Source organism: Corylus avellana, chromosome 2 (genome assembly GCF_965113065.1).
Source record: "Corylus avellana chromosome 2, dhCorAvel1.hap1.2, whole genome shotgun sequence".
Taxonomy (NCBI): domain Eukaryota; kingdom Viridiplantae; phylum Streptophyta; class Magnoliopsida; order Fagales; family Betulaceae; genus Corylus; species Corylus avellana.
In genome coordinates this window covers 19,363,422-19,376,533 of record NC_142491.1, presented here as the reverse complement: position 1 = coordinate 19,376,533, position 13,112 = coordinate 19,363,422, and the positions used below count along the sequence as shown (strand labels likewise).

At 36.5% G+C, this 13,112-nt stretch overlaps 1 protein-coding gene across 3 annotated transcripts; it reads left to right on the top strand.

The window, feature by feature from the left end:
* The first annotated feature begins 3,166 nt into the window (after positions 1-3,166).
* LOC132167793 (Sept9 (DUF616)) lies at positions 3,167-11,860 on the top strand. 3 transcript variants are annotated; one of them, XM_059578820.2, is made up of 9 exons: positions 3,167-3,363; positions 4,455-4,506; positions 5,371-5,480; positions 5,969-6,148; positions 6,959-7,036; positions 7,122-7,321; positions 9,938-10,353; positions 10,692-10,876; positions 11,456-11,860. In XM_059578820.2, exons 3-9 carry the CDS (start codon positions 5,399-5,401, stop codon positions 11,827-11,829), a joined length of 1,515 nt encoding a protein of 504 aa, XP_059434803.2. In that variant the 5' UTR covers positions 3,167-3,363; positions 4,455-4,506; positions 5,371-5,398; the 3' UTR covers positions 11,830-11,860. The 3 variants fall into 3 exon arrangements, with proteins under 3 accessions (XP_059434803.2, XP_059434801.2, XP_059434805.1); XM_059578818.2 differs by lacking the exon at positions 4,455-4,506; XM_059578822.2 differs by lacking the exons at positions 3,167-3,363; positions 4,455-4,506; positions 5,371-5,480; positions 5,969-6,148 and adding an exon at positions 6,358-6,441.
* The last annotated feature ends 1,252 nt before the right edge of the window (positions 11,861-13,112 follow it).

The window sequence follows — 13,112 nt, the reverse complement described above, 5'->3', positions numbered from 1 at the left end:
GGAAAACTGGCTACCAACCAGTAACCGGCGGTTATTTTGGGTAATAGGTAGTTGGTTACTAATTTCAATTTTTAAAATTGACCAAAATTGACCAACCGGGTACACCCCTAATAATTACAATCATTCACGCACATTCTATTATTTTCACTCCTTTCATTTTGTTTCCTCCACATATCCCGACTTGCCTAGACCTCTATCACTATTGCTGATCGAGATGACATGCATCCCAACCCACCATAATTGGTGATAGGGTTAAATATTCCAAACCCCCCTAAAGTTTTTTAGCTTTATTTTTTCCTCCTTAGGGGTTTCATTTTTATTACAGGAGGTCCCTGTGGTTTTGATAAATGACAAAGTTAGTTAATCCGTTAGTTGACCATTAGTTGACCGTACGGACTGACACGTGGACCAATCAGATGCTGACACGTTGCACATATTTAATTTTTTTTTGTTTTAATTTAAAAAAAAATGTTTTTTTAAAAAAAATTAAAAAAAAAAAAAGGAAAAAAAAATTGGGAGTGGCTCGGGCCGGATGGGGTTGGTCGAGCCACCCCTTGGTGCCCAGGGGGTGGCCGAAACCACCCCCATCCGGCCAGATGGGGGTGGCTTGGCCACCCCCATGGCCAAATGGCCAAGAGCCACCTCCAATTTTTTTTCCTTTTATTTTCTTTTCTTTTTTTTTTTTTTTTAAAAAAAAAAACCATTATTTTATTTTTTTTAAAAAAAATTAAAAAAATTAAGTAGGTGCCACGTGTCAGCATCTGATTGGTCCACGTGTCAGTCCTAACGGTCAACTAACGGATGGACTAACTTAGTTATTTATCAAAACCACAAGGACCTCCTGTGATAAAAATAAAACCCCAGGGAGAAAAAAATAAAGTAGAAAAATCTTAGAGAGGTTTGGAATATTTAACCCTTGTTGAAATGGTCTCATTCGGAGGCTTACAAGACTGATTCCCGTTGTGCCACGATTGTGACCCAATAAAAACTAGACTACTGAAATGGGCCCCTTTAAAGGCCCACAGGGAAACCCAACCTATAGAATCCCTTCGGAGACCCACACAGGAATGCCTAACCCGTGAAACCCAACACTCCCTCGTTTGACCTTCCTGTCTAGCCTAACATTGCCTCCAGCTTTAGCAATTCCTACTAATTATGTTGCTTGAAGGTACTTCTCATAAAAGGCAACGTGCCATGAGATCCTCCTCAAGATAGTAACCTAACGAAATATCTCACTCCAAGAAGAAAAAAAGAATAACATTGGAGATCAAGGAAAAAACGTGCCACTTCAAGAAGGGAACCGAGAGGCTATTCCCTTCTCCCAATCACGCCCCTCACAGCACAGTGAAGCGCCTTTCTCTATAATTTAATTTAGGTATCAGAGGTGGAGCAACCATCATTCCCCCATATTGCGGGCCCCAATTGCTTATTCATTTGCCTTCCTTAAAATAACAAATTACTAAATATATGTATATAATCTCCCAATAAGATAATCATATAAAGCTTTAATTAACGAATATAACATTGTCTTGGCTATTCAAAATCCAAGTTTGTTTATGGATTGGAACTTTGCTAATGTAGTAGCTGATATTAGACTTAATTTGCTTAATTTTTCTGTTTGGAAAGCTGTAAAAATTTAAAGGTGTGCCAATTTTTCGTGCACATTCTTTAACTAAATGGACCACTTTACACCTTGTACTTTGAAGCATTTTCAATTGGTCTATCATTTTCACTCTCATTCGGATCAAGAAAGAAAAAACCCTCAATTGTAATTCCTTTCCTCGTTTGAATAAAAATAAAATATTGAATATAAAAGACACCCAATTCGGGGAAAATTGAACCAAGTATTTAGGAGTTGGGAATTCAGCTAACCACATTGCATTCATGGCTCGGAGGACCATATATTCTATATGCCCGCTTTTGTTTGTTGTACTCGTAAATACAAGTCTTTGATCCTGGAATTTGAGGTTTGTGGGATTTCGCTACATTTGGAATAAAATTAGAAAGAGTTTTCGGGCAGGTTGTGATAATTTTGTTGGTGGGTGGGTTTTAAATGTTATTTGACACTAATAAATAGATTTATAATGAATTGGCCAAAATAATATCTCATCATCCAAATTTAGAAAGAAAAAAAAAAGTAAAAAACTAGGGTATAGAGGAGTGATTGAGTCTATGAACTATTTGAGAATGTTCGACCACTCTCAAAGTAGATGATAGAATGATTGAGAACTATTTGAGAATGGTTAATCACTCTCAAAGTAGCTGATAGAACGATTGAACTGCCCTAAAGTGGAGTGGCCGACCACTTCCAAAATGGCCAATAGGGATAAATTTATAATGAATTGGCCAAAATAATAACGCATCATCCAAATTTAGAAAGAAATAAAAAAATGCAAAAAAACTAGGGTAGAGAGGGGTGGCTAATTCCTCCATGACCTATTTGGAAATGTCAGACCACCCTCAAAGCAGCTAATAGGATGGTTGAATCGCCCTAAAGTGGAGTGGCCCACCATTTCCAAAATTGTTTCATATAGATGATAGTAGCCAAAACACAAAATAAAAGGCATTACCAAATAGATACTTAAACTTACTTTCATTTATATTTGAAGAAATTTTATTAAAGACCCATAAACTTTTATCTGATTTGAAAAAATACCTTAAACTTTAAAATCTCTTAATTTAGTCTCATGAACTTTCAATTGCAATCAATTTGGATCATCCCTCAAATTTTAAACGTTACATGACGCTTATACCCCTAACTTTTTTATAAAATTCTAACTTTATTCTTAATTCTAAAACTTTTTTTATTAAAAAATAAATAAAATTAGGGATATTTTAGTTTTTTTTTGATATTTTTAAACTCTAAATTTGACGGAAGAATTCAAATTAAGAGGAATTGAAAGTTCAGAGGACTAAATTAAGAGATTTTGAAATTTGAAGAGGCTTTATCAAATCGAGTGAAAGTTCAAGGATTTTCAGTGAAGTTACTCCTTTATATTTTATATCATAGTATTTTTTTATACAAACAAAAATAAAAAATAAAAGGACATATTAAAGGTGAATAGACACTACATTTATGAATTCTCAATGACAAACTATATATCAATGTTCCACATAATTACGAGGCAAACTATATATTACGCTAATAAGTGGTGGGACTCGTGGGAGCAGTAAGCACGTCGTCGTTTTAACCCCAATTTCTCTTTCCCAAGACACTCAGCTCGAATTCGACTGTCTCCGCAACAATTCCTCCATTTTATCTTCTTCACCGGTCACCGGCGCTGCATATCCATCGTCCATTTCTTCTGACTCATCCTCCTCACCGTCCGATTCATCTCCGCTCGGCATCCATTGGAACTCGAGGTAAAGCTTTTAGTTTTTCCTGGTTTCTATATTTACTCATTCGGGAAAACCATGAATATTTATTGGTGAAAATTGGATTCACAATTAGCAATTAGGTTTAGAAGAGAAAAAAGAGAGAATTTTCGAAGAAAATTGACAAATTTGTTCAGAGTTTAATCGAAGTCAGTGAGTTTCCCAGATCCGGCAAATTTAATCTGATAAATTTGCTAGTTAGTATATAGTACAGTGTAAGATTTCGTAATTACTATGGCTTTCAGCATTCACAATGGGTTCACTACATTTAACTTTCTTCTAGAAATCTAACAAAACTTCTAGAAAGACCCAACAAACTCTCTACATTACTTCAGATTTCCCCTCCCCATTATCTTCTTCCCTGCACAACCATATCAGCAAGAACACATAGGAATGAGCCGAGAATGAAAGAAAGTTTGGAATACAACTTCCATTATGCTACTTTCTTGTGTTGAAACTCTCTCTCTCTCTCTCTCTCTCTCTCCCTAAAACTTTTGGAATACATATACGTATTTATATACGAAGAAAGTTTCAGAATTTGATGACTTTGTGTTGCTTCTGAAACTCGCCGATTAAAGGTACGTTTTTTTGTTTGAATCGAAATCTCCAATTTTTCGATTGAAGTTTCCCCTTTTCTGTTTCAAGTAATCGGATCAGGTTTTTGTTTGGATAGCATTGTATGAATCGATCAGGTCAGGGGTTTTGATTTCTATGTTTTTGTTACGATTTTTGATATCTGATCTTTTGTGATCTTAGGGATTTAGGATTTGATTTGATTTAATTTTTTTTTTTTTTTTTCCTTCTCTTGGGGAAAAAATCAATTCTTTTTTCGATGGCTGAGTCCGATGCTTGCTGAAGTTGTGGCAATTTGAGTGTTTGTGTTTGGGGCTTAAAAATCTTTAGGAAAGGTCGATTTTTCGTTAAAAAAAAAAAAAAAAAAATCGTAATTTTACTGTTTTGCTCAGAGTATGCCTAAAAATTTTGCTATCTTTTATTTTGTTTTTCTTTAGATAAATATTGTGATATGGTTTTCTTAGGCCTTCTTCGATTGTGATATGGTTTCGTTTTCTGTTTTTCAGTGATAATGCTATCTTGTGCCCTCGGAGTTGGGCCTTGTTTGGCTTTGACATGGTAGAGTTGATTTGAAACTTCAGTTGTATGAAGTTGATAATATTTTTATCTTTCTAAGTGTGTGAAGATTCAAGTTCAGTTTTTTGGAACTGTATTATTGGAAACATGAGGATCACTTGGTCAACTCTTATTCTTTTAGTTACATAAGATGGACCAGATGGTTGTGCTCTGTACATATAAATGATGTTTAGATTTGGTCTGTGGAACTTTAGAAAAAATTCTGGATTCATTATTTTTTTTTAATGAGAATGTGGGATCGACACTACACATTCATGAATTACTTGTACATTTACTTAGAAATTAAAAAAAAAAAAAAAAGAAGTATTGGTACATTGGTGTCAAATGAGAGAAAATTTAGATAAACTCTACGTCTTCATAACTCACTCAGAATGTCAAGTAACCTTATATTATGCTCTATTCCGTTTTTATCAAATTACGTCTTCTAACCATTTTACAATTAACATTCAGTCGTATTAATTGTTTTTTAATTGATTGTTTGATAAAAAAGACTGCGTTCTTAAAGTTTGAAATCTTGTTCAAGGGTTGAAATCTTGTTAAAAAAAGAAAGAAAGAAAGAAGGAAGCAATTCAGTTAAAGTGGTTGGCATCCAAACTAATAAAAAATAATATTTAACTAAAGTAAAGAAAGATATAGAGAGTTTAATATTTGGTTCCTTTTAAAGGTGGCTCACCAAATTTGTTAAAGTGACTTTTTCTCCTCAAATTTAACTTTTATTTGAGGAACCCATTGTGAATGGTCTTACAAGAGCCATAGAGTCCCAATGCTAATACAATGCTAGTTGAGTAGTCATTAGGTATTGTTATTATTATTATTTTTGATCTTTTGTTGCTTTTTTGGGTGTAGTGATGAGCAAATTTAGAGTGTAATAACTATGGATGGCGAGGCTCAACGGTCAGTATCTTTTCGGTTAAATCGTAGAGGAGAGCGGGCTAATCAAAGCCCTCATTTCAAAGGTAAGCAAGTCCACATTTCTCAAATCAGTGAAAATAGTTATTTATATTTGCGTTCTATACATGGGTTTTTGACTTTTTTCTTGTGGGGTTGTTCTATGCGGTATAATGAGTTAAATCTTTGTTGTAGTACAAGAAGCGAATGACTATGTATGAATTTTTCAAGGCAATGCAAAGCTGATTGTTAGCGGTTATGTGGGTTTTGGGATGTAAAGATCAAGGATTTTGTTATAAAAATCAGTGAAAAATAATGTTTACATTTCATGTTTCATATTTAGGTTTTTGTTCTGCCATTGGTTTATGCGATCTAATGAGTTAAATCTTTGCTGTAGCTATGAGTAGATTCTTTTAAGGTAATGAAAAGCTGATTGTTACTGTTATGTGGGTTTTGGGTGTAGCACTAGGATTTTGATAATCATAGAGGTAGCCTTATATTTTGTTGTGTACAAGAAATTTAAGTAGGTTATGTTTTGGTGGTGGTGGTGGTGCAGATTCGGAAGAAGGTTTCTTTTATCCAGAGAGGTTGCCCCAAGATTATCCCATGAAGATTGTTTGGAAGAAGGGGTTTATTCGATTGGTTCTCGTAGCAGGCATCTTGTGGGTGTTGCTAATTCTTATTGCATTGTTGTTTCATGTGTGGTCTTGCCAATCTTCAGTTTCTTTCTTTTCAGGTATATGTGGGAAGATGTAAATCTTTCCATGGTATTTTGAATTGGTTACTTTTTGTTTTTGTCATAAGTTTCTTTTCTGCCTGCACTCAATTTGGTTCCTGTGGAAATAAAAGAAGATGATTGTATCTTTTAATTTAGCAATTGTTGCTTACTTATCAAAAAAGAAAAGTTTTAATTAAATTTTTTTTTTCCTGCATTTCAAAAGCTGAATAGCTCAACACATAGCTCAATACGGAAGCCTCTGGTCTGGAGGTCTTGTTTTCTTGGGGTTCCCAAAAGCTGAAAGGTCATAGGTTCGAAGCAATTTCTTTTCATCTACCTACATATCTATGGGAACTAAATGGGAAATTGTGTAAACTCTTTACAAAAGGAGAGATGATAAACCTAGGATTTATGATATAGCTTATGTTGAGATATTACTCGCACTGCTTATGTCCTTTGCAATATTTTCCTGTTTAAAACTCAATAGATAGATTCATGTGACATTTGAAATTCTGGAGAGTGAGTGGGAGAAAAAAAAAGGTTTTTCAAGCAGTAAGAGCTACAAATTTGGCAGCTATTCATGAATAAATGTGGAATGTAATTGCGCATTTGAATCAGGAAGAGAGAATACATTGATCTAGTTTTGGGGTGTTGGAGGGAGGGGCAGTGTGTTTGCCATTCTGGAATTACTTGCTATTTTTGCACTTGATTTCTGGTTATAACATTATGTATGCTTTAGTGGAAAGGATCTGTACGATTCAAATTTTGTTTTCCTTATATCTTTTCAATGGTTTGTCATGATATCACAGTTTTCTGCTTTATGTGCAGCTATGTGTAACAAAGATAGCAAACTATTAACAATATTAGGCAGAAGTGGGATTGTACCACAACCTCAACCACAACACCGTAAGATCATGGCAATATCTCTTCTTTGATGTTTTGATCTTTGCCTAGTTGCAATAATTGATATTGATTTGCTCATTTTAATTAGGCTGTCCAATTCCCCTTGCCAATGACCCTGATAAAATAGTTATTCCGAAGGGAAGAACTCCTGACAAAATTGTTAAAGATTTGTCCTATGTCATGGAGGATGAACTTTGGAATAATGGATCTAAGACATCTGCACTATTTGGAGGGCATCAAAACTGGTCACATCGAGTGGAGAGTTTCAAACTAAATTCAACTATGAAGGTAAAATGAATATTTTGCTACAGTCAAATATCGTGTTAGCTTTAACTATTGTTCTTATTGTTGTTGTTGTTGTTGTATGATATTGTCTTATGAGTATATCTTCAATGAGGTTGTGGCAGAAAAGCTGCCTTTTGTGCCCACCACTAAATGAGTGCCAAATCAGTTTATAACAAATTAGAAAAAAGTCTTGAATGCATCAGATTATACCTACCTATTGTGAAACCCAACGTATGAAACCCATTTTTTCCCTTTCTCACTTGGCTTTTCTCACGAAAACATCAACCCCATTATTTCTTACGCAAACGCACAGCCCACTGCCCAGAGTGAGACACCGCCACGCCACACCATGGATGGTTGGGTGTTTGCATATGTTTCATTCATTCCTACCTAAAAAATTTGCAAGAGCCAAAAGCCACGAGCCGTGGGATTCTTTTCTTTCCTTGTATTTGTCTGGCCACGTGTGATGATGAAGAGTTGGCCATTAATACAGAGATGTTTCCAAATACGTACAGAGTAAAGTTTTTCTTGTGCTACAATAATTGCTCAAAGAAGATGCTGACAGTTTGTTGAAGGAAGGCCAAAAAATGTCTTCTTTCACTTTGGCTGTGCGTCTCACAAGCAAGCACTTGTGCATTTGTTTGGGTTCGCAACCCAGCAAATTCAAGCACAACCGCCTGGCAAAAAAATGGATTGGAGCAACCCATTACTCAGAACTTACCGGTGGAGGGAATGGGTTTTTCTCAGAGGCCCTGCGGTGGGGTTTTCTGAGTCCCTCAGCCGAAGCAGCGAATCGGAGACAACATCTGCTTGGGTGGTGGCGCAGCAGTGGGGAACGGCTTGGGCATGGCGGCGTGGTCCAATTCTGGGTGGTGGGCTGGGCGGTGCGGGTGGGGCTGTCACTGGGCAGTGGCAGTGTGTTTCGGTCATGGTGGTGGGCTGATGTGTTGGAGAAAGAATGAGAAAGGAGAAAGAAGGGGTAGAAAGAATGGGTTTGATGTTTGCGTGAGAAAAGTAGAGTGAGAAAGGGGAAAAAATGGGTTTCGTACGTTGGGTTTCACAATAGGTGGGTATAATCTGATACATTCAAGACTTTTTTTCTAATTTGCTCTAGGCTGATTTGGCATTTATTTAGTGGTGGGCACAAAAGGTGGCTTTTGTGCCACAACCGCACAGAAGACGCACCCTTGTCTTATTGCTGCAACTACTACTCAAACTATCATTCTGATGATTATGATTATGATTATGATGATTTTGAGTGATTGAAATTTTACTAAAAAGCAAAAAGACGTAATCCCAGTACACAAGAAGTATACAAGAAAGACACGTAGCTAGAAGGGGAAAAAATAACCAAAAAAAACATTAAAATCAAGCTCATTAGGAAAGGCTAAAACATTTGTCCAGATGTAAAGAGTATTGAAGAAGAAAGATTTTAGTTCCACCACCGTCTTCTTGCGGTCTTCAAAATTTATATCATTCATTTGCTTCCAAAGACACCACAAAAGGTAAGACAACACCATCTTCCACATTGCTGCACTCTGAGGACTGCCTTGCTAGAAACATACAAGAAAGACACCTAGCTAGAAGGGGAAAAAAGATCAATAAAAACATGAAAATCAAGCACATTAAGAAAATGTAAAACAATTGTCTGGAGGCAAAGAGTATTGAAGAAGAAAGATTTTAGTTCCACTACCATCCTCTCGCGGTCTTTGAAACTTCTATCATTATTTTTCTTTCAAAGATACCACAAAAGGCAAGACGCCACCATCTTCCACATTGTTGCACTCTGAGGACTGCCATATAACCTCTCAAACAAGCGAAAAGTTTTATCACTCCCCTAGGCATAACCCAAGACAACCAAAAACAATTGAAAATAACACTCCATAAGGCACTAGTAGCCTCACAGTAGAGAAGAAGATCCACAGACTCCCCACTCCTCTTAGACATACAAATCCAATCGACCACCAAGACATGATGCTTCCTAAGATTATCCAAAGCGAGAATCTTTCTTAGGGCGGTCGACCAAGCAAAGAACATCACTTTTAAGACAACCTTACTGCGCCAAATACACTTCCAAGGGAAAGGAGAACCATCATGAGGGATAAGGATGTTGTAGAATGATCACACGGCTCTCTTGGAGGAGGCCTAGCAAAGCTTGTCTTCACTTCCCCGACCTAATCTAAAGGAGTATAATAAAATTATAAAACAAAACAAGACATCCACCTCCGAATCATGAGTTTCAATTGCTTAATATTATTTTGACAATAATCATGTGGGACAAGGATGTTGTAGAATGATCACACACCTCTCTTGGAGGAAGCCTAGCAAAGCTTGTCTTCACCTCCCCAACCTAATCTAAAGGAGTACAATAAATTAAAAAACGAAACAAGACATCTACCTCCCAATCATAAGTTTCAATTCCATAGTATTATTTTGACAATGATAAATTTTTTTTTCCTTGATTCTAATAGCATAGGTTATTGCCTAAGAAGGTAATGATGATGAAAGTTGCTTTGATCAATTTTATGTCTTCCATATATGTTGAAAAATCCAATCTTTTGTCACTTTTATGTTCCTATTCAATATAGCTTTTTTGTTTATTATTTGTTGGTCCTTCAGGTGCACTGTGGATTTATTCGCAATAGTGGTGCTGAAATGGCTCGTTCAGACATTAAATATGTCAAGAAGTGTACGTTTGTGGTTGCATCTGGCATTTTCGATGGATACGATATACCTCATCAGCCTTCAAATATAAGCCGTCGTTCTAAGAAGCTCTTCTGTTTCCTTATGGTGGTCGATGAGATTTCCCTCAAATTCATAAAGGAAAATGTTACTGTCAGACAGGATGATGATGGGGGGAAATGGGTGGGTATCTGGCGTCTTGTCTTACTAAAGAATCCACCTTATGATGAGCCCAGAAGGAATGGGAAAATACCCAAAATTTTACTCCACAGGTTGTTCCCCCAAGCTCAGTACAGCATTTGGATTGATGGTAAAATGGAACTGATCGTTGATCCGTTGCTAATGCTGGAAAGGTATCGTATAATGCATGTTTTTGTATGTCTTGAGACTTGTAGAGAAACTGCATCCTATATTCTTATGATTTTAGATAGAACTTTAAACTAATCCTTCATTCAGCTATTGAGAGGAAAGTAAAGAAAATGAAAGTTGAATCTTTTGTTTGTTATGTTGTTCTATAAGCTTGCTACCCAACTGGATCAAAGCCAGGGAAATACTTTTAATCTGTCTATGTGGGAGATTCTCATTTGTTTTAGAAGTGAAAATAGGTCAATGTTAAGATCACCCATCCAAGATATTATGGGGAAACTACCTTTTAAAGGAACTGTTTTTTTTTTTTTTTTTTTTTCTCCAGATATTTATGGCGTGGGAAGTACACATACGCCATTGCTCAGCACAAGCATCACCACAGTATATATGAGGAAGCTGATGCAAACAAGCGGAGAAAGCGATATGCCCGACCACTTATTGATCTCCACATGAAAATTTACCGCTATGAAGGAATGGAATCATGGAGTCCGGGAGGGAAAACAATTAGTGGTAAGTTGGAAACAAGATATTTGGATCTGTACCTGGTTCTGTTTAGTTCTTTTTAGTGAAATTCAGGCGCTGACCTCTAGGTTATGACACTGCACTAAACACGTAAGCAGAGACTTTAAAAGATGGTTCAAAAGTTGTTAATACAAGAGTCCTCATGTATACATCATAAGCTTTGATTAGTGAGCAAAGGACAAATCAAGCCACTGTTGGTTGGAAAACTCACACAAGAAGTTTTGGAAATTCAAAGGCTTTGTGAGCAGAGTATTTATTTTCCAAAAGGATAGATAGTTTCCACACTTCAGTTTATTCTATGTTGATAGAGAGAGGCACGGCCTTTTGTGTTGGAGGAGCCCATCCTCTGACACAAAAGGCCAACTTCTGTGAGTTCCACCTTTCACCAAGGTATTTTCATAGTAAAGTCAATCTTCTTGTGTTTTACTTGGGAAAGTAACCTAACTATAATTCTATAAATGACATTAAATTGGTTACTCATCAGAAAAACTGGCCAACCTTCCATTTGCATAGTGTAGAAATGATACCCTTGTTATATCATAATATTAACAGAGCTTTGACATGCAGATGTTCCAGAGGGAGCCATTATCGTACGGGAACATACGGCGATGAGTAACTTGTTTAGCTGCTTGTGGTTCAATGAGGTCGACCTCTTCACACCAAGAGACCAACTGAGCTTTGGCTATGTTGTATACAGGTTAGGGGGTTCGTTCAATTTCCATATGTTTCCAAATTGTGAGTACAACTCACTGTTTGTGCTGCACCCACACACAAGGGAGCATTCTTCAGCTGTTGAATGGGTAAAGAATATTTCTGAGCTTGATGGGAAAGGTAGCAGAATGAAAGAGAGTAGGGGAGGGTTAGGCTTGTGGACTCCTTATCCCGGGAACCTTGATTCTGTTGTCCTGCCGTCTGTAGCAAGAACATCAAAAGCAGGCTGAAGTTCACTTAATCAATTGATCATTTTTATTAGCTTCCAAGATTTTCTCATGATTTAATTTGTTGTCTAGTGAATGTGTTTTACACATTCTTTTTCCTACAAAGAGGGCGTAAGAGATGTGGGTGTATACCTACCCAAAATTGATCTTAGTGCATATCTTTTCACCTAAAATAAAAGACGCTGAAAAGTCTTTAAATCAATAAAAACCTTGACAACTCCCTATACCCTAAAAACCCTATCCATTCGTCAAAGTTATATACATTCATTTCTTTTTAAGTGAAGTCAACTTGGAATTGGTTTTTTTTTTCTCGAACGAAAGAAAAAAGGACGTATCTTGTATGTATATTAATTTTTTTGGACCTTAAATACTTTTTCTTTCAAACGATTATTTCTGAAATAAATGAAATGGGTGAGCAAGATTTATGAGTTTAGCGTTTGATTTGATATTCAGAATTTGGTCATTTAAAAACCTGGAGCTGTCTCCAATTTCTCGACACCCAGAATTCAAATATTATAATTTTGTATATAGCATTACGAGCACAAATTTTTGCTCTTTTTATTTTTTTATTTATTTCATTTTTGTTGCAAATACATTCCATAAAACAAAAAGGGGTAAAAAATGTTGTGATCTTTTATACCTTGGGCAAAAGCTAAAGAATGAGCCACATGATAGAAGCGTGAAGGCACCAAAACAGAGGAGGCCATGAATATAACCATCTCGAAACTCTTCAACCCTACCCTAGTAGGCATGAGACTCTTCAACCCTACCCAAGCGGACAAGATAATGACCCTCGAAATACCTTTCACAAATCCAATTTTTGAGATCAACCCTATCCAAACCTCTACTAGGTAAAAACAACCCCAAAGAGAGGAGGGAAGCATTGCTGATCTCAAAAATCGGATTTGTCAACGAGGAGTGACTCACTTCAAAAACAAGTCTTCTCCGCAAGATAAAACAACCAAATCTAGGGAGACCAGAACCCAAAAATAACAAAAAGAATAGGAAAACAGAAATTAGAGCAGAAACATAACACACATAAAAAATTAAAAATCATCAGCAAGCCACAGGGGTTGGTGAGAAGACGGAGGAAGATAGATTGGGCATGCAAGCCAAGCACGGGCACATGGAGGCCAAAATTGGACGCAACGGAAGATGTCAAGGAGCTGCGTTGCCTAAAGCTTTAAAATGGTGGCTCGACCACTCTAAGGTGGTCCAACCATCCTCTTTGGTGGATGGTCCAAAAAAACCTTTTCTTAAAAAAAAAAAATTTCGTTCAAAATAGA

What these genes read in the sequence shown, in the direction of transcription:
- LOC132167793 (XM_059578818.2), top strand. Translation starts at nt 5,399, where the DNA reads ATGGATGGCGAGGCTCAACGGTCAGTATCTTTTCGGTTAAATCGTAGA. An exon ending in TTCAGTTTCTTTCTTTTCAG is followed by an intron (nt 6,149 to 6,958) that starts GTATATGTGGGA and finishes CTTTATGTGCAG; the next exon opens with CTATGTGTAACAAAGATAGC. An exon ending in CCGTTGCTAATGCTGGAAAG is followed by an intron (nt 10,354 to 10,691) that starts GTATCGTATAAT and finishes TTTTTTCTCCAG; the next exon opens with ATATTTATGGCGTGGGAAGT.